This window comes from Phaenicophaeus curvirostris, chromosome 1, assembly GCF_032191515.1.
Source record: "Phaenicophaeus curvirostris isolate KB17595 chromosome 1, BPBGC_Pcur_1.0, whole genome shotgun sequence".
Classification (NCBI taxonomy): Eukaryota; Metazoa; Chordata; class Aves; order Cuculiformes; family Cuculidae; genus Phaenicophaeus; species Phaenicophaeus curvirostris.
This window is the reverse complement of record NC_091392.1, coordinates 168,300,909-168,328,681: the sequence shown is the minus strand read 5'-3', so window position 1 is coordinate 168,328,681 and position 27,773 is coordinate 168,300,909. Positions and strand designations below refer to the sequence as shown.

Here is a 27,773-nt window from a genome sequence, read left to right as displayed (position 1 = left end):
GAGTTAAGAGCCAATGTTGTTACACACCAGTATCTATCAGAATCCCCAAACCCTGATCATTTAGACAACCAACCTAGTCAGTAACAGGCACATATATTTTCTGATTCTGTGTCCCGATCCTGAGCTTATACTGTTTCCTGGACTTTGGCATTTATTTTAAGAGACCACATACTTCAGTAGACCTTTCATGCGGAGAATAACCAAATGCTGAGAACACTTAAACTGCATTTAAATGACTCCTGTTTTCCTCGTTTCTGCTCTCCCTTTCCAAAAGATGCTTTGTTATGTATAAGTAATATGAAATCTCGAGGAAGATAATCCTTTCCTTTGGTAAATGAATGGAAAAACTTACTCATTAATTCAAATGAGCTTCAACGAGCATCAAATGGTCTACATGGGAGAAGTCAGAATATCTCCTTCTACTAACGAAGGCAGAAGGCTACCTGCTGAGGTTTTAACGGTCATTACTAAACATCTGATAACAAAAATTAAACATAATTAATTTCATAATTATACATTTCTACAAAAAAAAGAATCTTTGGATTTGCTTACTAAAAGTTAAATCTTCAGTTTTTTTCAGGTGTCTAACTTTGCCTTGAATTCTGACTGTAATAGAGAAAATAAATAAATAAAAATCTTCCTTCACGTTCTTTTTTTTCTTTTTTCCTTATTATGAACAAATATTTTCTGATTGAATTAAAAAGTTTGACAGAATGAAAGTACAAACTGAACAATCTTTTAGTTTTATGTGCCTAGATGTCTGTTACCTTTTTTTTCTTAAGATTCATCTGTAATAAAACAATAGCTCTAGCAAAAACAAAAAGCTGATAGCAGAAATATTGTTACTACCACATGCTAAAAGTGTGACTCACACTTGAAAAGAAACTGAAAAAATCCCCATATATTTATCAAGGTTTTAAAAATACTGAAAAACATATACTTTACTGTTTTGCTTTGTTCTTTTTTTCATGTATCCTATCTCACTTTCTATTTACAACAGAGTTCAGCCACAGAGGAACACATGTAGGTTCTCTGACCAGATGTCTTCTTTTACTGGCAACAAAATCTGACAAGTAGTCACAAAACAGAATTGCTAAACGAAAAGGTTCTGGAACAAATTTATGAAAGGAAAAATAATAAAATGTCTGCATAATTTGGTATTCAGCTGCTAATTTAGCAAACTGCTAAACAGTTAATTCTGTACTATAAGCCATTACTTAAATCAGCTTTGTTTTAGAACACTGGACAGAACCTATTGTTGTGACACCACACCTAAATAGAGCTCCAGCTATTGTCGGATATCTATTCCAGGGAAATTGATATAAAAATAAAATAAGGCACATCCTTCATATACACTTGAATATTTAAGATACATTTAGAAGTCTCAAACTGGCTTCCATGGAAGAAATCCTACCCTTACAGGTTTTAATTGAGTTGTAAAGGATTCGGCAAGCATGTGAACATTGCATGAGCAACATGTACTTTTTTCCAATAAAACTTTTGTAAACTTCTCCCATCAGGAATCTATCCATTTCAAAAGGAAGAAGACGACCTTTAATGAATGAATAAGTAGCTAAAAAACAGATAAAAATATTATAATGGTCATTTTTCATAATGAAGAGACCTCTACAGAGGCATCCCTGAATAATCAGCGTTGCTGGGTTTGTTGTTAATTATTTACCCAAGAAAAAATGAGAATGTAAATCTTTATTTAAATTATTAAGGATAATTGAATCTAACCCAATCATAGAGGTATACAAAAGATCTCACATTTCTGAATGTCTGAGTAATACAACTGAATGTTATAAAAAGTAGATTAAATTCAGTGTTGGTAACTGCAGACTCAAGGAGACTGGAAAAGAATCTTGATACACGATAAAAAAAATAGGCTCTAAATTGGCTATTACCATTTAGAAGAAAATTTGGCATTCATTTTGGACAATCTTCTTCTTAAGATATCCGATAAATAATTTTATATTCTTTCCGTATGTTAATATACGTTAGTTGCCACTTCCTAAGACAGATGCTGGCATCTTTGATCTGGCTGCAGGTTTTTGTCTTTAACTTCTCAAAAAAACATGATGTCATAGTGATTTAATCTTAATTCTATTTGCTTTAGCATTCATATTTTACTTTTTTCAATAAAAAACAGTATTTTCATAAAAACTTCCAATAAAGGCACAGTTTATTTCTGAGTTTTTCAGTATCTTTATTTTGTGAGAATGGAAAACTAACCTCTGTGAACACGTCTATGTGTGTTCTATAATGCATAACATACCACCACACTGATTTTATTTAGAAGAAATAGTTCTTCTAATTATCTCTTGAATCATGTGCCATAGATTTAAGATGACACAGAGGTGATACCTTGGTGAGCATCTCATACCTCATTCTATCTTTCCTGCATTTTGTATTTTTTCGCACATCAGTTATTACTAGTATCTTCCAATTCCACTCCTTCCAGATGCAAAATGAAGAGCCAATTTTATATATTTTTATTGCATGAAATTTTCTGACAGTCCTTATAAAAATTTTCAAACCAGACCTTTGTAAAAGAAAACAGAAGCTGTGCAGGGTTCCAGCAGTCTGGGCAACTTTTGTTTCCACAGAAAACTCACAGCAGAGACTTTATGAATACTCTTAAACAAGAAGTCAATTCATGGTTGTCAGATTAACTTGTGGGAAAAAAATAATGGTACAGTTCCTGCAGAGGCTATACTCTATTTTATTCTTTGGTACAGCACAGCACATACTGCAACTATATCGTGGACTTAACAGAAAAGACCCACTAGGGTCATTTGTAGTCACTAGCAATTTTATTATGTTTGCAGTTTATAAAGTAGTATTTTCATAAGGCAACAACAGCAGTGCAGCCCAGTGCTTAGAATGAGAACATAAAAGGACAGAAAGGGTGAGAGAGAAGATGAAAGAAGTAAAGATCATTTGGAAAGCAGCTTCCTTTGTTCCAAATACAACTTTCCTTCTCATTAGTGCTTACCACAACTCGTGTAGTCAGTGGAAAGGTGACCTGTACTTCACAGCGCTGTAAACTACAGAGCAACTGGGGCATGGCGAGGAAACAAAGAAAAGATAGATCGAAACAAAATGTTCCTCACTTCAGTCCTTGAAGGTATTTCTGAGTTGAGAATTGGAAAAAAAAAAAACATTGGATAACCATCAACCACACTAGCTGGGCAAGACTTCATTAATATAGGGACATCAAATACAGCTTTAGGCAGTCTATTTGTGGGTGGCAGGACTTAACATAACTACTCTATCCATCTGTGACTAAATATCCTTGGTCTTAGGGATGATTCTTTAGATAGTGTTTCTTAGGTTTTTTTTTGTTTGTTTGGTTTTTTTTTTATTTTATTGTTGCCATTTGTAAGTTTAGGTTTTGGGTTTTTTTATTTTAGTGGCACCACTGCAGCCAAGCAAAATGGCATAGTTGGTTGGAATGAACTTAAAACTCATTCAACCAATTCTATTAAACTCCCACAATAAAATGGGGTTTGCAAAGACTTCAGTCTGAAATACAGACCAATCATTTCCCTCTTACTAATTTTCCTTAAAATACTTTCTGGAAGGTAAAGCTTTTGCCAATGCTTATTTCAAAACATACTTATCCTTGAGTGACGATATATCTAATCGACATTGGAAACATAGATTCTAGCAAAAGTTTCATATGCTTCTTTGCTTAGGATTATTAAAGTAACCTTTTCCAAAGGTTATAACAAACCTTTGGATGGTCTTTTTGTCAAAAACATGAAGGCTGACATTGAAGCTTGTTCTTGTAACATGAAGTACTCAGAAATTACTTCAGTGATTTCTTCTTTGTGTTAAAGAACTCCTTTCAAAACATTCTTATTCAGCAACTATCCTCTGCTGATGTATTAAAGTTTTATATCAGAGTTAAAGTTTCATAAGGTTTAAGGTTATAAAATATTAAGACAAAAGCTGAGCTTGTGATAAGTTCTGTGTGAAAGAGAGCAAGAATATCTACCAAAAAAGAAAGAAATGCACATTTTATTACAATGCTACCTTACAGAGATGCTTTTCTGACTCTTTAATTTTTTTTCTCATGTAAAAAATTATTTTTGGTAAATGCATAACAGGAAAATACAAAAAGGAAAGTAACTTTTGAGTTCCAATAAAATTAACTGTTACAGGCTTATTTTGAATTAGTTGTTCTTGACCAATCCCAAAATCCGATCAGGCACTATTGGTCACTACAGGTCAAATGTATTTTAATCAAAATTAATACCAGAATTGTACATAAATATGGCAATCTGTAAGACTGGGCCTCCATGTGAATGCATTCTATTTGAATTAAGAAGCATTCATCCATTGTCTCCAAACAGTATTTCTATATGAAATTCTTATGTATGTCTCTTAAGCGCATTTAAAAATAATTCACATCTATTGAATGCAGATGTTTCAGCCATGTTAATTAACTCCATAGGTAAATACATTCATTGGACTGCAAATATCACTTTAAATTGCAAGAGTAGCTTTAAAAATTGTATTTACTGTCTGAAATTTTCATTTTGAAGAGCAAAGGATTTTATAGAATTTTTATTATAAAAAACTGTATTATGCAATTATTGTTTTCTATCATCTTTTGCTTAGAGCTTTCTGCAAATTGAGTTAAATTTTTATGCTAATGTACTCTTTTTTGTAGTAGTTGTAATTTCAATTAAGTATGCCTATAGATGAAAGGCAGCAGTTAAAAATTATACTTCACTGCTATTGTTAAAATCATGTTTATTCTCTTTTAATTGATTCTTCCTATCATTCAAAGTTAAGTAGATGAGGCTTGGGCCTCACCCCAATAACAAAAGCGTATCAGAAGGGTAAAATTCAGATTCTGCCTTGCCCCATTCTATTCCACATCATTCTATACATAGAGAACCTATATGGAAACATAGGATGGTCATTAAACAGTTCTGAGGCATGATCCATATTACTGTACACATCTGATATATGTCAGCTGAATTATGGCTTAAAGTACGTATTCTCTTCATTGGCTATAGAGCATAGAAAACCACACCAAACTAAGTAATTAAATGTAAATCGCTAAAATAAATTGAGATAATCTACCTCAATGGTGAGATCATATATCACTCAAAAATTGTGATCCTGCTTCCTTTGTAACATGAAAACCTAAAATGCCTCTTTCTACCACATTACTAAAGTTTCAGTTTCTCTTACCAAAATGAATATTCTGCTTCAGATCTTAGAATCTCTTGAGAAATAAAGTAATAAACATCTGTAGACAATCCTGGTTTCATTCTAGACCAGTTATGTGGAGCCCTTCACAAGTAGCATTGGACCAAAGTGAATAATCCACCCTTTCCAAACGCACCTCCTTTCAGGTAACTTTTCAGGTCTGTCGATGTTAACATAGATGTAAATCAAGAATATTGGATAATACAAGAGAACTAGCATCTTTCATTCTTCTACTTTATTGAATAAAATGAAACTCTTAGTATTTAAAATTGCCAGTCTTAGAACATGGGCAGATGGTAGTAAATGACTAAGTTGACCTATCTTAAGATATTACTGCTTCTCAGCTGCAATACAATAACTGTCCCTGCAAATGCTTGTAAACTGATGTAGCTATAAAGTAAAATTAATTGAACTGCCACAACAGCAACAGTTCACATTCTCCTTACAACTCTTTTTTCAGTTGTTTTGCTGTATACTTCCTAAGGTCTCTTTTTTCAGTTTAAAAATCATTATATTGATTTACAGTCAATTACAAACTAAAAGATTAGAGTTCTAACAACCACCAGTGGTAGGTTAGTCTTTAACCAAGACACAGTTTTTAACAGTTTGATTCAAAGTTAAAACTCTTCTATATACAAAAAAAAAATCACTCTGTAATATAATGAAATAAATAACTCTGTGACCACCAGAACCAGTGCAGCTTGATTTCTTACAATTGATTTTTTTTTCTGTGGGTTGAATTAGAACAAAATTTTCTGTTATTTCTTCAGATATATGCTATCCTTTCACAAAGTACTTTGGTGGTGACATGTAGGCTGCCGTGTTCAAGTGATGCTGTTTTACAAAACTTATAGGAACATAATTATTTTGGGTACTTAACCTAAACCATAATTGTCTGATGCAATAATCAGAAAAGGTTGGGATGCAAGAGGTAAAACCCAAAATTATACCGAAATGGTATAAAATGTGATCTGAAAGGAAATCAATCTTAAAACATGCACACACAAATGTTCAGAGGTTAAAGTATTATGTTCACATAATTCTATTTCATAAATTTATCTCACCACCTTTAATTCTGTGGTGCCTATACAGCAAGTTAACAGTAGTACTATTTGAGTACTAGCAACCAAAGTTCATCCGAATAGCTGAATGTCAGACACTTCAGCACTTGCATAACCATTTGAAGCTGTCTTTGGACTGTAAAATGTATTTCTGCTTTCACTTATTTAAATAATGCACATGCTTTCACCACACTGATAGAGGATTCATTTTGTGCATCATATGCTACATCTTTGTTCAGATAAGCTATGTACAGCTAGCCCATTAGGTTGGCTAGGTGTCTTTGTTTTAGGTGAGTAAAATTTAATTGGACAAACTCCTATCAGTAAATTAATAGATCCCTGTAAAAATATGTCTGACATAAGTTCATTGACACTGACTGCCTGCAGTTTTAGCAAAGAAAAATTGGCAAAGTTGTTAAAATAGTTTTTGACCTGATAATCTAATACACAAAAATAACACTAATAGAAGTGTTACTAAAAATTTAGTACTATTTCGGCTGCTTTCATGCTATTTCCCTTATTTTTTTTTAAACTATAATACTTAAGAACTGTTCTTTTATTCTCAGAATCTAATTTCTAATACAATATAGAGATTGAAAAAGAAGTGCCATTTGAAAAGGTCATACAGCAGGGACAATACACAGCATGTGATGAAAGGCATAGCAGAAGAATTATATTGCTGGTTTGCTCCTATTAAGTTTTAACAAAAATGGTATTTCTGATGTAAGACTGTTATGGCACATTCCCCCTTGACACTACATTTGATAACTTAGCAGTAATGGAAAATAAGGCTGAAATATTATGAGGATAGTAAACTATAAACTTTAGTATAAGTCTAATTGAGTATATTTATTAAAAAAGCATGGAATACCTTAAAGGTTATCCATCTAGAGCTGATTATAGTTATTTAAATCCTCGACTCTTTTCAGTGATACACCAAACGTGTAAACATAGGAAACTAAAAATAAAAGATTACTGAAGCGAGATAACTACACATAGACTAGAAAAAAAACCTACACATTTTAACATTAAAGTAGTGGCAAAATTAAAAAAAAGAAAGGATTTGTTATTTCAGAGTTATAACATCAAAGCATATTTCCCTTCCCACTAAACCTGTAAGCACCTCTTCAACCATCTGATAGGATTTTGAGATTCATAATTCTCCAAGGATCTGACAATGCAGTCAGAACCTTGATGATTTCATGAACCAGAATTCGAGAAATTAGTACATAAGAAGTACTAATGGTGTCAAATCAACAGATTAATTTGAACCATTTAGTATTACTTTTTGTAACGCTCTTCATGCTCTTTAAATATCTAATTATGATCTTGGAAGCAAAAATATTTTTTAATATGAGACTGTAGGTTTTTTTGTTTGTATGCCATAAAGGATGTTTTAACAAATTTGAAAATCATCTTAATTATTCATTCTATATCAACAAATCATGCAACGGAATCACCCCTTCACACTATTTTTTCTATAAAACAATATTTTCTTACAAAAAATGTTTTCACGGAAAATTCATGTTCATCTCTGCTTTTGTGTACAGTAAAGAAACACCAAATATTTCTTGACTGACCCTTCCACAGTGAATTGAATTAGAATAGAATGGTCACGTTGTACGCACAGGGAGCATTTTTTAAAACATTTTGATCTCCACTAATTTTCAAACAAGACTAAAGAACTTGCTATAAGAAGGACTAATTAAAAAATCACATTTAGAAATCTGACATTATATTACAAATTAGATGAGAAGCTATTTGACAGATAGAGTAAATCAAAGACTGAAAAAATTTTGTAAGTTTTTTACCTTCTGTTATCATTTATTAAAACATGAACCATATGCTTTAAATTTTGGCAGAAGATATACATTCAAACTTAACAATATATGGTTTGCCCCAATAAAAAGAATTCCAAATATTTAAAATGGTTGTCAAGAATACAATTACTGTAAGCTGTCAAAGATTTATTTCTGAAGCTCTTGCTTCAGACTTCTGCTATGGTTTTGATCTTCCAATTACATCCATATTTCCAGTTCCTAATAATGTTCTAAAACTTCCACAGTGTCGTGTGGAAAATTTCCAGACTTCATCTAGAAGTCTAAAAAAGACGACTTATACTACAGAGGAATAAATCACAGAAAAACTCACAGAATTCACCTAAACTTACAAAATTTTCTGAAAATACACAGGAAATACAAGGCACACAATATAATTTACAGAAGAAGTCACTAGGAATACCTGGTTTAGAGTCATCATTTATCTTTACATTTTATCAGCGTTAGACTGAGTTTTGATATTCTGAAACTTGTCTGCTGTACCTGACAACAGGTTTTGTTTGGTTGGTTCACCTTTTAACTTACGTTTTTAGAAAGTTTTCTGCTCCTGAAGAGGAAAAATATCTATGAATGGAAAAGGAGTCATTAGAACTGCTGCTTACTCTGAAAGGATGATGGAATTCAGTCTCTGACCAAAGGTTGCCTGTTATGGTAACGGTACAGAACCTTAAATAAATTTTCACCTGCATGTGAACAAGAAATGCATTTTTCTGAGCTCCACCACAGTCTTCTCCACTGCAGTGCTTTTTATGAAAAGACAAAAAGGCAATATCATTATCCATAATTTTCTCCAGTAAAAATTAAAGTAGTAATGAAGAAATTGAAAAAAAAAAGAAAGAAAGAAAAATTATTGAGGAAACCGAAATCCATCTACTCGGCATTCCAATATGCTCAAATGTGTCAGGATGAAGGTTTATTACAGTGTTGTGGCCCCAACAGCAAAGTTTGGGACATACAATCAAAACATGGCATTTGAAATGGAGAGGCAGCATGACTTCTGAAATTAGCACTGCTTCTGGTTTTCCAGCTTGTCTATCTATGTTCACATACAGAGAAACATGCAAATGTGTGTAAGTTGAAATGCATAGATTCTTCACCTCTGAACAACAACAAAAAAGATATATTGACATTTTTCTGTTTAATTTAGGCCACAATTACACTTTCTTCAAACCTTTTAGCAGACTATGTTATCTGCATAATACTAGTCAGAGCACCTATCATCTGCTTGTAACAGAATGCACAAACCATCTGTTGAGTGGGGCTTTTTTTCAACTGCTGTTTTCATATGCTAACATAAAAAGCAAAACAAAATAAAAAAACCTGAAGTATATTTAAGCTTTTCCTACAGCACGGTAATCATAGGCGGCTCTGTTTAGAGTACACAAACAGGCAAGAGAGAAAAACAAGCCCCTGAAGAGTGAATTTATTTGACTTCACCTTGCAAAATAACATATGCCTAGATATGCTTCTGTTGTAATATAAGAATTAGTCTTCAGCGGGGAAAAAAAAAAAAGAGTTCTCAACATTCATCTTTGAGATTAACTAATCTCATTGGTTTTTAGTTTTCTGTCTTGAACTTTGTCACTTATTTTTTCAAATGCCTGTGCATCATGCACAAAAGATTTAAGCAACATCGCTGTTATTTGGAAAGAAACCTTCCAAAAATATTTCTCCTTCAAAAGGAAGCCTCTAAGAAGAGGATTCATAAGACAAGGCAAATTCCTTTCTTTCATTACTCGCTGCTTTTTTTGCTATGTATTTCCAAATCACAACTACAAAAGAAACAGGATACTTCAGATAGCAATCACCTTGATTAAATAACCATGTCTGATTCTGCAAGTTACACTCTGAATGCTGTGTACTCTCTTATTATAAGAGTATTAAGAGTGTAGCATAAAAACATCTTACTTCAACTCTGAACTTCAGTAATACTTGAAGTCTGTCATGAAAACAGTGTCACCTGAAAAGAAAACATAGATGGTGGCAAGACAGATGGTGCTAGAGAATACTTAGTGCTATTAGAAACTATATGAAACTACTTTTAAGTCTTGATTTTGTATCTAATTCACTCTTTGTTCCTTGAAGCAAAAAGCTTAATGATACCATCTTCTTAAGATGATACAGTGAAAAATATCATAGAACCACAGAATGGTTTGAGTTTAAAGGCCATCTAGTCCAAACTCCCTGCAATGAGCAGGTACATCAACTAGATCAGGTTCCTCATAGCCCCGTCCAACCTGACCCTGAATGCTTTCAGGGACGGGGCATCTACCAGACCTCTGAGCAACCCGTGCCTGTGTTTAACAACCCTCATTGCAAAAATATGGCATTACATTGTCTCATTAGGGGGATATCATCAGAGATGGTACACAAATAAGAACATACTAAATTTTACATAACTGAAATTTTAGAGTTTGAGGAACTAAGCACAAACATTCTGATGATACATCTTAACTTCATTTTTATGAGTATTGTGGTTGAATTTATTTTATTATAACATTTATTTGAGGAAGATATAGGGTTTGCCTTTAACGTATCAGACCCCAAACAAAGCTAGTTTCAGTTTATAAGTTTCTTCATTTAATTCAGTTACTTCTGCTTCAATGTTCTGTCTTTACAAAAACACAGATAATAGTACTGACATTTACTTCCAATTAGTATAATTTCTTTAAACTCTAAGCTTTTTAAGATATGAAGGTGTGCGTGTTAAATACTTAACATCACGGGGACTGGTTTTGGTTATGTGTAGTCATGAGTTTGACACACTGTAGTACTCCAGTAGAAGAGAAAATCAAATGAAGAAGACTTAAAATGTAAAGAGGGGATGTATTTAAATGATAAAAATTATATTCAAAGAATGTTGTGAAAATGGGATGATAAAAAATTTTTAGTCTCCATATGAAACCTTGAATTATTTTAAACTCTTTGTCAGCATTTGTAGCCAACTTTTTCATAGAAAGATACTGACTGATAGTTTGTGAAAGATTATTTAATGCACTTCCTTCTTCAAAGCAAACATGCTGTCATGTTTAAATACGTAATGTGTGACAGACCTATTCTTCTAATCCCAGATATTAAATAGTCTACACCACTCCCGGGATATCTGTTCCTGTGCATCATTATGTGTAGAATCAGTTTCTATAGAGTCATCTGTAGAATCAGTTTCTTACTGATCATCTCATGCGTGACTTAAATCCTTTAAGACTTTTCCAACATTCCTTTCATAGGGAGAGTAGATTAATATCGTTATAAAATCTTTAAAAAAATATTCTCTTTCCTATGATAATCCTTTTTTCTAGTACAATATGTTTCCTAAAATTCTAGTGATATTTTACATAAAATTTCTCCAAATAATCCATACCTTTCTCAACTGTCCTCAATAATATGGTACAGTTGTGGTTCTACCAAAACTGATCAGGGAACAGGAATTAAGTTGTTTTGCAGGGCATGTATCTGTTTATATATTCCTGTGACTACATTTACACAGCAGCATGGTATTGTTGACTCATATTTTACTCACTGTTTACTAACTGCAAAACTTCTGCAGAACTGCCATTTGATCCCACTGGGTATCTGTGCTGATTATTCTTGTGACAGGATAGCAAGTTCAACTATTCATATTCATATTTTCAGAGCATGTCTCTGTTTTTTCAAGATTATTTTGCATTCTAATTCTTTCCTAACATACTGATGAATCCTTTAAGACCGTTTTCATTTTTGTTTTTAAGAAGTATAGGCTTTATTTCATTATTTAGTCATTAGTGACTACAATGAAACTACCACATGAAGAATTTCAATTGATACAACTATTGTTTCTAATTTTGCATGTGAACAAGGCTTTCCTCTTGCATCCCTTTTATAAATTTTTATAAATTCCATTTCCACTAAAGATGAACAGTGCAGAGAAGCATTCACTTTCATCTAACTTTCAAGCCTTTCAAAGACTATTATATTTTCAAACAAAAGTCATTAATCTTCTAAATTAAAATAACAAGAGTCAAGATATGTAAAACAATTCAGTAAGATTAATTATAAACAAAGATGTTAGTGAAGGCATTGTTGATTAACAAACAATTATTTATTGAAGCTTTTTCTATGAAAAAAGTCTTTTGAAATGTGACAGTAGTTTGAAGTCTTCACGTCCATCAGCAGAATACTAGAAAGGTATTAAAAAAATGTTCCTACTTACTGAAAATATTAAGAATTGACTATTCCATATGCTTTACTTCTCTCTCTCTCTCTCTTCTTTCTCCTTCCTTGTTTTGCATCTTATATATTCCGAAGTTGTGCTTAATATTGCTAATTCAGGTGGGGTTTTTTTTATTTTTTGTGAGGTATCCTTGTTTTGAGCTCAGATAGCTGATATTAAAAGTAGGTTATCATTGTAGATAAACTAAAGATAAAAGTAAAACAAAACAACTGATAAGCAAAAATTCAACTTGCATAGAGCCACTAGACTTTAGACAGGTGTACATTTAGCAGGATGAGAACTACTATAAAACTTTGTAATAAATCATTTAGAAAAACAATTTTTCACGCAATCACAGAATCACTAAGTTGGAAAAGACCCATCAAGCCCAACCATTCCTATCAAACATTGAACCACACCCCTCAGCACCTCATCCACCTGTCTCTTAAATACCTCCAGGGATGATGACTCAATCACCACCCTGGGCAGCCTGTTCCAGTGCCCAATGACCCTTTCCGTGAAAAATGTTTTTCTGATGTCCAAATTGAACCTCCCCTGGCAGAGCTTGAGGCCATTCCCTCTTGTCCTGTCCCCTGTCACTTGGGAGGAAAAGCCAGCTGCTTCCTCTCTATAGAGAGCAATATGGTCTCCCCTCAACCTTCTCTTCTCCAGGCTAAACAACCCCAGCTCTCTCAGCCGCTCCTCGTAAGACTTATTCTCCAGCCCCTTCACCAGCTTCATTGTCCTTCTCTGGACTCGTTCCAGAGCCTCAACATCATTCTTGTGGTGAGGGGCCCAGAACCGAACACAGGATTCAAGAAGCAGTCTCACCACCAAGATGCCATTAGCCTTCTTGGCCACCTGGGCACACTGCTGGCTCATATTCAGTTGGCTGTCAATCAACACTCCCAGGTCCCTCTCCTCCAGGCAGCTTTCTAGACAGACTTCTCCTAGTCTGTAGCACTGCAGAGGGTTGTTGTGCCCCAAGTGCAGGACCCGGCACTTGGCCTTGTTAAACCTCATCCCACTGAACTCAGCCCAGCAGTAAAGCCTGTTCAGATCCCTTTGCAGAGCCTCCCTACGCTCCAGCAGATCAACACTTCCACCCAGCTTAGTGTCATCTGCAAACTTGCTACGGGTGCACTCGATGCCTTCATCCAGGTCATTGATAAAGACATTGAACAGGGCTGGACCCAGCACTGAGCCCTGGGGAACCCTACTTGTCACTGGCCTCCAGCTGGAGTTAACTCCATTCAGCACCACTCTCTTGGCCCAGCCATCCAACCAGTTTTCCACCCAGGAGAGTGTGCACCTGTCCAGGCCAGAGGCTGATGGTTTCCTAAGCAGAATGCTGTGAGAAACTGTGTCAAAGGCTTTGCTGAAGTCCAAGACGACTACATTCACAGTCCTTGTCCCTTGTCCAGCAGGCAGGTCACTTTGTCGATAAGGTTAGTTTGGTAAGACCTGTCTTTCATGAACCCGTGTTGACTGGGCCTGATCACCAGGTTCTCTTGCATGTGTTTCATGATAGCACGCAAGATCACCTGTTCCATGACTTTTCCTGGCACTGAGGTCAGACTGACAGGCCTGTAGTTCCCTGAGTCCTCCCTCTGACCCTTCTTGTAGATGGGCACAACATCAGCCAGCCTCCAGTCAAGTGGAACTTCCTGTTATCTGGGACCACTGGAAGATGATGGAAAGGGGTTTGGCCAGCACATCCGCCAGCTCCCTCAATACCCTTGGATGAATCCCATCTGGCCCCATGGACTTGTGGGTCTCTAGCTGGGCAAGCAAGTCTCTAACCACCTCCTCTTGGATCGTGGAAGCCTTGTTCTGCTCCTCTAACTCCTGGGTTTGTACACATAGGGAACAACTTTCCTGACTATTAAAGACTGAGGCAAAGAAGTCATTGAGTACCTCAGACTTGTCCTCATCCTTTGTCACAGTTGTTCCATTTGCTTCCAATAGGGACTGAATATTCTCCCTGGTCCTCCTTTTATTTTTAATGTATTTATAGAAAGATTTTTTGTTACCTTTCACAGACTTGGCCAATCTGAGCTCTAGTTGCGCTCTAGCCCTCCTGATTTTTAATCTGCACAATCTCACTTCCCCCCTGTAGTCCACCCAAGACGCCTGTCCCTTCTTCTAAAGTTCGTAGACATTCCTCTTCTGTTTGATGGCTCTCAAGATCTCCCTGCTCAACCAAGCTGTTTATTTCTCTGCACCAGCTCCTTTTCCAGAAAATGGGGATGGCTTGCTCCAGAGGATTTCCTGTTTGAAGAGCTCCCAGCCCTCATGGGCTCCCTTGCCCTTAAGGACTGTCTCCTATGGGACTTACCAACCAGCCTTCTGAACAGTCCAAAGTCTGCCCTCTGGAATTTTAATGTGACTGTTCAGCTAATTCCCCTCCTCACCTCACCTAGAACTGAAAATTCTACCATCTCATGATCGCTTTGTCCCAGGCACCCTCCAACTGCCACATCCCCCACAAGGCCTTCTCTGTTCACAAACAGCAGGTCCAGGAGGGCACCTTCCCTTGTCAGTTCACTCACCAGCTGTGTGAGGAAGTTGTCTTCCAGACACTCCAGGAACCTCTTAGACTGCTTCCTTTCTGCTGTATTGTACTTCCAGCAGACATATGGAAGATTGAAGTCTCACACAAGGACAAGAGCTGGCAATCTTGAGACTTCTCCTAGTTGTTTATAGAAGAGCTCGTCAGCTTCTTCTTCTTGGCTGGGTGGTCTATAACAGACTCCCATCACAATATCTACCTTCTTGTGGACTCATCTGATTTTAACCCAAAGGCATTGAACCCTGTCATCACTATAATCAAGCTCGAGGGTATCAAAGCACTCTCTAACACAGAGGGCTACCCCACCACCTTTCCTGTCCTGCTTGAAGAGTTTATACCCCTTTGTAGCTGCACTCCAGTTACATGAGTTGTCCCACCATGTCTCCATGATGGCAACTATGTCATAGTCTCCTTGCCCTATAATAACTTCCAACTCCTTCAGCTTATTGCCCATGCTGTGTGCATTGGTGTAAATGCACTTTGGCTGGGCTGGTGAACCCTCAGCTCTCATAAAGGGAATATTGTTCATTCCCAATTGACTAGTCCTTGGAATATCTCAGTGCCAGTTTCACCCTTTCCATCACCAGAGCCCCCACTCGCTCTGTGGTGACAACCAGCGGTCCTTGCCAACACACTGTCTCTCTTTCAGACATTCACAAATGATAAGTTTAATTGCATACATAAAAATGTAACAGTCCATGTGGAGCTTAATAATGAATAGATGATGCTGATATTATTCCAGATTCCAATTTATAATTAGAGAAATAACAATGAATTTGAGAAAAGTGGTGAACCAGGTCAGTTTGAAAGCCTGGATTAGTGACACACTCAACCCATCTAAAACATAAAAATAACTTACATCTCCATGGGCAGACAAAAGTCTATGAACATAAAGTTGAGTATCTAAAGCTGAGGTGCCACATATTCTTGCAAATACAGCTGCGGTGTTCTTTTTGTGTGTTTTCTCCATACTTGCCCAAGAATCAGAAGAAAACCCCACAGGACAACAAACCTATGCCTTAAGTATGCATCCTGTATTTTCTCTCCTTAAGTACTTCTACACTCTACTTAAAGGAAAAAATCATTTACACAGGTGAAGAACCACCAGAAAAAAGTAGGAGCCAAAACAGAATTCAAGTCTAGGACTATATTCAGCAAAGAGAGCATCAGCATGTGATTATACCTGTTCAGATAAAAGGATCTGTGATTTGATTCGGTTTTGGGTTCCTCTTTGTACCTTCCACAAAGCAACACTATAAAGGCATCAAAAAAGATATCAAAGGGTCAAAGTAATGCAGCTTTTTCCGTATGGTTAGAGTGGCAGGAAGGATGAAAACAGATGACAGAAAAATCCAAGCATTATAAAAGGTTGAACATTTTAATGCTGCTAATGACCAATGCAGTTTAGAAAAAAAATGAATGGTGGGTGATGCATTCAACACAGTGAATCCACCCATTTATTAGACAACAAGAAAGCAAGCGCCTTAAACTCAGATAATCAATTTGGTGAAATAATTATTATTGGTTTAGACTGAAGAAATAATTTTTAAATGACCTTTGAAAATAACATTTCCATCTTTTTAACTCTTCCTGAGATAATGGCAAACACTGAAACAATGACAAAGACCAAAAGAAAAAAACCTGTTCTTTTCAACTAGATCTAATTTTAAATGTTTCATGTCTAGCATTCAGTTTTCACATAAAAAGCTGCAGCAAATAATCCCAAACTGTAGACTACATACAACATCGAACTAAGACTTGGGACATTTCTGTTGCTTTGTGTCTGAGAATTATACACTCACTTATTATGCTCACTTATTTTCCATTATATTTATTAATTAAAGTTGATATTTTTCATGTGAAAAAATATGATTAGCATGAACTCCTTTAAATTGATGCCTTTGGTCTGAGGGAAGAGCAGTTTCCGTATAGATGGTGGGCTAGGATGAATGCCATCTGATTTCTGCTAGCTACCCCTAGGACTTACTGTAAATCTTGTACTTTAAGGTACACATTGACCCAGCTGGGTCAAGTAGAACGGATCAAAATCCACATGAAGTAGAGAAAATGGAACTCTAGAGATGTGTCAAGGTAAGTGTAAGGATGGACACTGGATTGTAAGTGCTAGAGAAGACATATGTGACATAGCTAAAATGTGGCAGGGAGATGCACAGTAAAGGACTGAAGAGTAAAGAAATAGGAAGTATGATCAGAAATGTCATTTGGAAAACCAAGTGACACGTGACAACCATCTATGATGCTCTGAATATATATTTTCATGACTCAAGACTTCAGTTGGAAAGAGGAGACGGAGAATTATAGTCATGCATATTACAGATAATATGGTATTGCTTGTGGCTGATAAAATAAATTAAAACCACAGGCAATAACAACCTGATTGCAGTGAAAATATGCACTGAAATTTTCAGAAACATCTTAACATGAGTTTTGGAGAAACTTACATTGTTTTGTTTATTATAAAGTTAAATGTTTTCATTTCTTATTTTGGAATAAATCAAAGAAAATTTTAAAATTATAATCTCAAGTAAAACACTTCTAAAGTACCATAAGCTTTGGATCTGTGTACAGCTGAAATTACTAGCAAAATATGATTTTTTGAAACAGGAAATTTAGGTACTACTGAAATTATACTTCTGGTAAAGTTTAGGTTTGGGGATTTTGGGGAGGGTTTTTTCCGCACTACTAGGGATGACTACATAGTTACTTATCTTTCTGTGAACATTACAGCAGTTCTCAACTTTGTACAGGATGCATTTTGTTTCACAAACTTTTGATTTTTTTCATACATCTAGCCATATTTTAGGTCATCAATCCTGTATTTTTAAAAATTGTTCTAACAACATCGGAAATTTTTTATACCAGGAAATTCTAACTAAACACCACGGCATAATATTTAAGGAGCACTTTTCACCTAAAATGCAACTTTGAGATATAAAAGGAAAGAGCAATCTCTTAAGCTGCTTGTAATAAGAGTATAAAAAGAATGTGTCACAAGGGTAAGAAGTAGCTTTTAGAAAGCAATAATGACATGCTCAGAATATAATAATCTATATGTAGCAGCATCATACTTACCTTATAGCAAAGATTCCAATATCCTCTAATTTTTTACGTGTATTTTAAATATTTAAGTGAACTTCACTGGTCACAAAAATAGCACAGGGAAACCAACTATAATTAATTTGTAATAACTGTATCGGAATTCAAATATTAAAAGCATGTGTAATTCCTAAATATATAAAATATGCAATTAGACATGCATTTTATATATGTACTTATATATATATACATGCATATGTATATATGTATAGCAATGTATTACATTGTTTATACAAAAAAAAATAAGTACAGAGGATACAGATTTAAATGTCTGTGGACGCATACAGACCTATATACGTCCACACTATTATTATTACAAAATTGTTTTTATAAGGGAAAAAAATACATATATTCAAGCCACCAGTAATTCTGGAAGCTCACCTATGAAGATTCAGTATCAATTATATTTTTCAGAGACAGCTGTTCTCTGTACATGCTTTCTCTCTTAGTATGGAAAGGCTGAATAGCATTTCCCTTATCTGATGCTCTTTGATGTTACCCTTAAGAGAACGAAAGCTTCAGATGCATTTTAGTGATTTAGCTACCCTCTCTATGCAGCTGATATTTCCATTGCCAAATCTTTTCTTCATGTTGAATATTTTCGAAACATTCTGGCAAAACATCGCAAGCATTTCTGAAAATAAGTTCTGAAAAAAAGTTCAACAAAAATGTTGGTTTAGCCAATGTTTAAAGTATGTGCACGACAACAAAAATAACTGTCAAGTCTTGCTTTCCAGTGGGATTAGTAGGGCCATGTTTCAGAGCAGTACCCTTACATTTCTTGGATTAGAGATGTGCTCTTTACTAATGCTATGAAAATCTACCAAGATTTAATTAATTCTATTCTTTTAAAACACTTTGAATCTGCAATGTAGACTTCAAATGATGTTCATTTTCTACAATTTAATTAAACATTTAAATTGAACATTTAAATCCGCAATAGCCACTTTAGTCTACTGTTAACTCAGTGAAGAAAACAGGCGTGTCTGAAAGTAAATTTGCCTTATGCTCCAATGAGAGAAGATAAATCCCCATTACTGGCATCAGTAATTACTCAAACTTAGGTGTCTTACTGACCCATTAAACATAGCAAAACCATCAACTAGGCAGCAGTAGAAGAATCAGGTCAGAGGAACATAGTAAAAATGGGTGCCTGGGAGAAAGCACAGGAACAGGAATTCTATTAGGATTCCATTAAAGCTGACAAAGGAGCTGGAGGACAGTGTAAAGGAAATTGACATTCAAAGATTAGGAAATAGCAGCAGAGAAACAGAAGAATGAGAGGTCTGACAAGCTGTTTAGGAACTATGGGATGAATTGACTTGATTTGTAAAATTATTTAGGGCAAGGTACAGGAAAGAATGGACAGTTCTGCATTACAGTAAGTAACCTGGTGAGAAAATGGAGGCAGATTTTAAGAGCAGTCAGTAAGATCAAGTAACATTCTCTGGGTAGAGAACCTACGTTTTCAATAAGGCAGTGAGGAATAGTTTGAGACTATGAAAAGGAGAACAAAACTAGGCTAAGATCCAGAAGGAGAACACAAAATTAAGGCAAAAAGAGTTTAAAGAGAGTGGAACAAAAGAAGGAAGTTTGGGAGCTCCAAGAAGAAAAGTGTATGAGTTTGTGCTTTCCTCTAGGACCCCAAATACAGTAGAAGATTCTGAAGACTTGCTATCCCTTCAGCTGTCAGATTCCCTAATCTCTCTGCAGAGAGAGTAAGCAATCACCATTGTAATTATCTGCACAAAAATTACGAATTTTCTTTTGCTACAAGTAATTCTTGAGTTTCAGTCCTGCACCCAAGTGATGGGCAAAAGAAACGCCCTGAAGCAAGTCATACGTTCTGCTCCTGTGTTAAATAAAACCCAGAACTACTAAACAAGTCACATTAGAAATGCTGTTCTAGAAGTAGTCAAACGCTTTACAGTTAGGAAATTTCAGTACTAGATTTTTCTCTTAATTTTATTTTAATTCCATCTGTGTATGCATATAGTCTTTAGCTATACGATCATGCACTATTTTTATCACTTTTTATCTTTTGCATCTCATGCACAAAACGTACATCCCCTGAGAATGAATTAGAACTTTGAAGGGAAAATGTCTTTGGAAAATGTCTTTTGGTGATGTATATGAACCCTGCTTCTTGTACTGTGAAAGTCAGAAATATAAGAGCCATAAAGTTATATAACAATTTTTAGAAGTTTCATAATCAAGTTGAAAAGCTGGCTTATGGTGAAAGACAAATGAATTATTCTCTTCTGATTCCATAACCTAGAAATGCCGAGTTGCTTGATCTACATTCCACCCCTGGCATTAAATCACATTTCTAACAGAGCACACCTATATGAGCATATCTATATGAGATAGCCAACTCAATGGAAAAAGTAAGCAGCTATGAATTTGATGTCTAGAATGTCTAATTTTAGGATCCAGCTTTCACAGTAGTAACTACACCTCACATTTTGATATCTAAATAATACCAACAGGATAGCACCTCAGAAAGATCAGAGTCATGTTCAACTGAGAGTAAAACTCTGCTGCGTAAGGGGGGCCCAGTGTTCAGTTCTTTCACTTCTTGCTTACTATTACACTGTATTTAACAATGGGAGTACTCCCTACCTTTCAGAAGCTTAATTTCCAAATACTTGTATGTCTTATGTAAGACTTCCTCGCTGTCAGTGCTTGCTTTATGTGGGTTATATATCTAGCACAACCTTCTTGGAGCTGTCTCTTAAACAAATGCTGATTGAATCCTGCATCCCTCATTCCTCTTGGACACAGAGAGAGGAGCCTGGGACTGGTTTGCGGAAGGGCTCACCTTTTATGGGTACAACTGAAAATACAGAAAGTCGTACGAAAAAAATGCTATGTGCTCTAAAACTAGCAATTAAACACTTTTTTGCTTTTACCTCTCTCTCTGTTTCACCCATGCATTGTAAAATAGCGCTGTTGTAAAGACAAATCCACGAATAGTTGTGAAGCACATATTGAGCGCAGCAGTGAACAGTGCTGAGGGCTCATGAGTAATTATGTCTTCAGAGAGTTTGGACAGCATAAAGCAAGCAAAGCATGTCACCATTCACTGAGGAAGGAGGAGAGAAAATACTGACTCTTTGCTTATTCAGTGAATACCATCCGTGTAGACGGTTGATTAATACATCATGTGAAAAAAAACTATCAGGATCATACAAAAACTCCATTATAAACCTATATGAACTGATGGCTACATAGAAAATCTTAGCACTGGCATTTTCCAAGCATTTTATGGTCTATTTATAAATCTTAATTGTAAATTCACTATATAGATTTTTTTTCTAACAGCTTTTTCTTAGAAAATTAAGATCAAAATAGAACTTATGTTTAAATACCTACTGCATTCACCGTCTTATTTCTCATGCAAGCTCTAAAACAATTTGATATGCAAATTTTCAAGCAATTTCAAGCTAATATTGTTTTAAGACTAATTGTTCACTGTAAAACTTTTTTTACCAATATAATATGGAATGCAGAACAATTGTCTGTTACATCATGCATTAAGTCTAACCCTTTAGTCTTCTTAATGCCAATAGGACTATCCACATAATCTTAGTTATAAGTACCTACACGATTAACAAGACAAGGTATTCTTCAGAAGCATACGAAAACAAAGTGATAAAGTAGAATCAAAAACAAAGTGATAAAGTAGAATATACTTGTTAATACCCAGCCACGCTCTCTCATTAAATATATTCTATAATATCTAACAGAACATTAAAAGTAAGGTTAAGAATGCATGATCATTCAGATAAGGGTTTAATTTAGATGTGAAAATAGAGTAACTACACACCCACAAACAGCCAATATCAGGAATTCTGCACGTGATACGCGCTAAAAAAGGATTCCAGTACAGAATTCATGTATCAAGCAGAAGGGAGTAATCAGAAAAAAAATAAACAAAACTTCTTTTGGGAATACCATTATCCTGAGTAGTCAGCAAAGGGGAAAAAAAAAAAAAAGTGTATTTTTCACTTGTATATAGATATCAGCAGTAGAAATAACAACAAATTTATCAATTCCAAGCATAAAATCAAAGTCGCCCTGTTGTCTTGCTCCTCACATTACGTCCTCCCACTAGGTTCCTAGATAATACTGCCTAGACTTCCTGTTCGTAGTATTTGAGATATTGCAGATACATTGGAACATATTCAAATGCTAAATCCTCATCATTTTCAGAAAACAAAAATATTGTTTTCCTAGCAGTCCTGAAGTATTAAAGTAGTTCCTAAATATGTACAGGAGAAAATACATAAGGTTTACATTCATTGTACCAAACACCTTTAAGGGCTTTGTAGAAGTTCCAAATAGTCATCTGTTTATCTGTCATTTAGGACTAAATGGTAGTTTACATATCCTATAGTCATAATGAAGTAATGAAGTAAAGAAGTTGTCATCATTAATTTAAAGATTAATTTCTACAGAAGGAATGAGACATAATTTGTCAGGGCATTAGAAGATTGTTGGAACACAGAGCTTTCAAGCACAGCATTGCCAGCTTTGCAAGGCTCAACCTCCTCTTGCCATAGTATTCAAAATTCATATAGGCAACTGAAAGGTCCTTAGATGGAAAAAGATAAAGGCAAGTTTTGAAGTCTAAAATTATCTTAAACATTTTCATATCTCAGGTGGCATTCTCATTAATAATAAAATGGTATATCCCTACCTTAGTTATTGTACATCTGAACAAATTTTAGCACATTCACTCAACAAGATTGGGAGCTATTGATGACTCTGGATGTGTTGTTTCAGTAGCAACGAATGAAAATCACAGAATAAATGGATTATAAAAACTCAAAATAAATCATATATATACTATGACAGAGTACATGTGATAAGTAAGTTTATTTTGCAAGTCAACTCTTACACACAAATCAAGTGGTGTCATTATAATTCAGTAAGCTTCTGCCAGTATAAAGATCTCTGAAGATTCTCTGATCAGTGACACACCTAATATAAAATCAATAGAATGAGATCATATTTGTACCAGGTCTTAACCTTCTCTATGGAGTTCAGAAACCCTAAAGAGAAAATTTTGGTTTATTTTACCTGTCTTTATAGTGTATCTCTGTAACATTTCACATTGAATCCTGCAATAAGCAACTTGTTCAGAACAACTTCCAATGTTCATGAAAACTTCAGCATCGCTTTTTCCTTAAACATGTAGCCTAACTCATTCATCAGCTATTCCACAGTTGTGTAAACGATGTAGCTCCTGTGAAATAAAACTATGCTAACTGACAAAACATTGAAGAGTTTTAAGGAGAGAATGCATGCTTTAAGTCTTGTATGAAAAAACTTAACATAACGAGTTACATGCACATGTATGCTTATCTACATTTTTATTAATCTAAACAAATGCACAGTGCTGTCTCTATCTAATGAGCTACTTAATACCATATGCTATGCTGTAATTATGAAGAGTAAATAATTATTTTATTTTCTGTTTAGGAACAGAACTATACATTTCTCTCCATAGAAAAAATTAATAAATGATAAGGGAAGCGAAAATATAATTATATTAACTATGTCAAGGCAGGGGCAAGCAGACTTAAACCAATGAAGTGTTTTATCCTCAGGATTATCAGTATCACAGTGTTCTGAGAGCTCTGTGTTAGTTACATTTCCTTCTAATTTTTTAATTTCTGTTTCGGTTGAGGTGGGGGAGGAGGGCGGGTACTTAGAGAGAAAACCAGAAGTTCAATACAGAACACAAGCACCTGATGTGTCTTGCTTCTTTTTACAGCTTAGGTGTCACTCAGTTGATGACTTATAAAACAAATTCTTATTTTTCCCTGAGGTAGGCTGTGACAGCATTTACTTGCTGAGTTCCGGCAAAGAGGCTGGCATTGCTTTTGAGCTTTTACCTGGCATTTCAATACTCCAAACAGCATCACCTCCCGCTAGCATTTCAATGAACTTCTGAGAAAGTCTGGTGGCAATAATCCCCAGAGTGGAGCATCGGCTTTGAGAAGCGCTTGTGCCCGGGCCAGCCCCACGAGAAGGGGTAGGACAGGGATAGGGGCAGGGCAGGGACAGGAGTAGGACAGGGACAGGACGGGCAGGGAATGTCGCAGGGCAGGAGAAGGGTCAGGACAGGGCCAGCGGCAGGGGCAGGACAGGGGCAAGAGACGGCACAGGCCAGGGGCAGGACAGGGGAAGGGGCAGGACAAGGGGCAGGAGCAGGGACAAGGCAGGGGCAGGACAAGGGGCAGGACAAGAAGCAGGGGCAGGAGAAGGACAAGGGGCAGGACAGGGGCAGGAGCAGGGGCAGGACAAGGGGCAGGAGCAGGGACGGGGCAGGGGCAGGACAAGGGGCAGGAGCAGGGACAGGACAAGGGGCAGGAGCAGGACAAGGGGCAGCATCCCCTGCCCGCGGCACTCCGACCCCGAGCCGTGCCAGCCCCGCCCGGGACCCTCGAGACGCTGGCGTTCGAAACAAAGCAGCCCTCCAGTCCCCGGGCCCCTCCCGCACCCTCGAAGCCGGGGCCGCTCCCCTACCTGCGCCCGCCTCCGTCACCTGTTGCCCGGCCGCCTCCGTCCCCGCCGCCCCGCGGCGCCTCCCCGCGCTCCGGCGGCGCCGGGGGCTCCTCGGGCTGCCGGGCCGCCTCCCCCGCGCCGGGCGCCGCCTCCGCCTCCTCCTCCTCCAGGGATTCCACGTAGAAAACGGTGCGGGGCGGCGGCGGCGGCCCCGGGCGGCCCCCGGCGGGCGGCGGCGCCCCGGCGGCCGCCGCGGAGGAGGCGGCGGGGGCGGATTTCTTCCAGAAGACGCCGTTGCCTCTCTCCTGGCTCTTCAGCAGGCGGCTCTGGCTGGGCCCCCAGTGCTCGAAGCCGCTGTCGGGCGGCAGGCAGCCTCCCCCCGCCGGGCCGCCCGCCGGCGACGGGTGGCTGAACAGTTTCCAGCGGAGGCGCAGGATGTGCTTCACGTCGAAGTCTTTCCTGCCGGAGCCGGACATGGTGCGGCTCCCGCGAGGGGAGGAGGAGGGAGGCAGGCAGAGGTGCCCGGCGCTGGCGAGGCTCGCACGGCGGTCGGCGGGCGAGGGGAGGAGGGAGAGGAGGCAGAAACCAGAGTCGCCTCTAAGGGGAGGCAGGCGCTTGCGAGGGAGCCTGCGAAGACGCGCTGGAAGCCGGGGAGCTGCTGCCCGGCGGCCGCGCGGGGAGCCAGGTGGCTCTTAGTCCCTCGGAGCTCCGCAGCCAGAGAGGGGAAAGTCACCTGCGAGCCTGTCTCCACCCCCCGCCTTCCCATCCCATCTCTCAGGGGAGTCCCATGCCTGCAGTTTTCTGGGATGGTAAAGCCTGCGAGCTGGCACGGAGAGAAATCGGGGCTCCTTTATATACGCTGTATGTAGGGGGGGGGGGAAAAAAGGAAAAAAAAAATCACGCCTATGAGGCTGTCAGGGTCCTCACTGTACAATTTTCTATCTGTCGGCGCCTCTCAGCAAGCCGCCCCCTCCCCTGCATGTGACGCAGATGTGCTCTGGGGCCGTCAGTGTGAGGAGCCAGAGGGATGCTTCAGTCCTCCCCACGCAAGTAAGTCGGAGAGATCACTAACCACCCGTCATACCACCACCTCCTCCTCTCTCCGGTGCAGGTCTTCTCACCTTAGTATTTTGGCTCCGAGACCACTGGGAACAAAATAAAGCAAACCACCAAATGAGCAGCAGCGGTAAACGCAAGAGTGTGACCGTGCAGACCGGATGATGTTACAGGTTAATGATTTATTCTGCAGGCTCCATTCACTAGCCTGTTGGCTCAGTGTTGCTATACCAATAGAAAACATTGTATAGAGGGACGTTGTGTCAAGCAGAAATAGCACCACACATCTGCTTCTTACCTTCAATGTCTGCTCCTAATGCAGTCTGACAGGGCTAAACCCAAGGGAGGTTCCTTCACGACAGAGAGATCTGCTTAGGAACATCTGCCCGCTTGGGAAGGGTGTCGTGAAGTAACACTGTGCATCTGGGACATAATTACAGAATTAAAAGCTTCGTGGAGAAATGTAGGAAAAGGATACGGGGTCAAAACCACACTGCGTATCATCGCCTCCTAGCTTATAAATCCCCATGCATGAAAAGTTGCCAGCAATAAGATGATATACAGAATGCCTGCAATCCTCCTGCACGTTTGAAATTAGTATTTTAGAAAATTTGCCTGTAGGGAAATGACAGAAAATACTGTATTTTCTGCCAGGAACTCTTTGCATTCACCAGCTTCACCCGTATGCTCGTGAGCAATCAGAAGTTTGTTTTACTCTTTCTTTGTGAATTCAAGATGTAGAGTTGAAGGAATTATTTCTCTCAAGTTGGAATGTTTTAACTCCTTATTCATTAAACACTATAGCTTGAACATTCCTCCAGAGGAACACATAAGTCAAACGTTAATTAACAATTCTATTACTGTTTTATTTACTTTATTGCTGAAGTAGATTACTGTTTTATTTAGTTTAACGCTGAAATATTGCTTGTCAGTCCAAACCAATATTAGGTTTTATGTTTTAACGTTGATAAAGTTCTGGATTTAACAGAACAAGAAATTCAGGACACAAAGTCCTGCTTTCCAGGGAAGAAAAATTGCCACTATGCAAGTTAAATATTGGTTTATGCCACAGCAGCTGGACTATAAACTCTCTCTTGCCTCAGTTTTGGTCTTAGTATTCAGTGATAGAAAAAGACAAAAACCATTCTAAAGCAAACAGAAGAGACAGTTCATTTTCATCCCGGAACTGAGCTGAGTTAATATGTGCTGCTTAGGAGAGCAGCAGGAAGAAAAGCCTAAAAACCTTCATCTGGAATTGGAAAGATGAAATTTTCATCATTTCACAGACTTTAGAAATACATCTCATGACAATATACATGAACCCATCTACAGTGAATCCAGGTTGCTTAATGTCTAGTAGCAAGCCCTAAAAGATGCTTTTATGAATACTTAGATAAACAGTATGCTATCTGTTATGTATTTAGTGTCTCTTAACTGATTAGGAAAACTCAGAAATACTCTTAAGAAGAATTACATGGTTTCCTTGCCATATTATAATTCTTACACATTTTAAAGTCTGCATTCATATTGTAGTTGATTATTTGATGTGAACAATTTATAGGTTAGATTTTCAAGCTTCACTTCTGTTACATAGATAAATATAAATGATGATAAATTCCAAAAAAGTTTTTTTCTAAGTATACTTTGAGCTCATTCAATAAATATGTTATAGTATCACCCCAAAAAGTGATTCAGTTTTTACCACATTTACAGTTCAAACTAGCAAGCAATTAATTATAAGGAAAAATTTTAAAATACTGTAGGTTATTTATTATTCATACTTATTTATCTCAATTATGTCAGTAACTGAAATAAATAGTATTTTTTTAAAAAAATGATTAATTCAGTCTTAACTCTTCAATATATTGGGTATAGGCTTTGCTATGCTTTTTAACATTAATTTCATGTTTTAGTATATAAACACTTCTTACAAGTAAGAAATATATTCGCCTTGTATGTAAGCCTTATTTTTCATTAATGAATATGTATGAACTTTTAATTTTCTTAATTTATATCACATTCACAATTATTTTGTCAATTTACAGTGAAAAAGAGCTAGCCAAAAAAAAGCTATACTAGAGAAGCAGCTGTAGTCACTTCAGAGAATTAAAGAATAAATCGGTTTCCCAAGTAGCAAGCAAAAGAGTGAAACTGTTTTACTTAGCTTTTCATAGTCCCTTATCTTCATGTTTCCC

The 27,773-nt window shown here is 37.1% G+C and overlaps 1 protein-coding gene across 2 annotated transcripts in view; it reads right to left on the bottom strand.

The window, feature by feature from the left end:
• The window catches only part of KLHL1 (kelch like family member 1), a 210,313-nt gene extending 185,314 nt beyond the window's left edge, over window positions 1-24,999 (bottom strand). For both annotated transcript variants that reach the window (XM_069880485.1, XM_069880476.1), the window contains exon 1: window positions 24,544-24,999. In XM_069880485.1, coding sequence (XP_069736586.1) covers window positions 24,544-24,998 — 455 coding nt within the window. In that variant the 5' untranslated portion in view covers window position 24,999. The remainder of the gene's footprint in view (window positions 1-24,543) is intronic.
• Window positions 25,000-27,773: the final 2,774 nt, after the last annotated feature.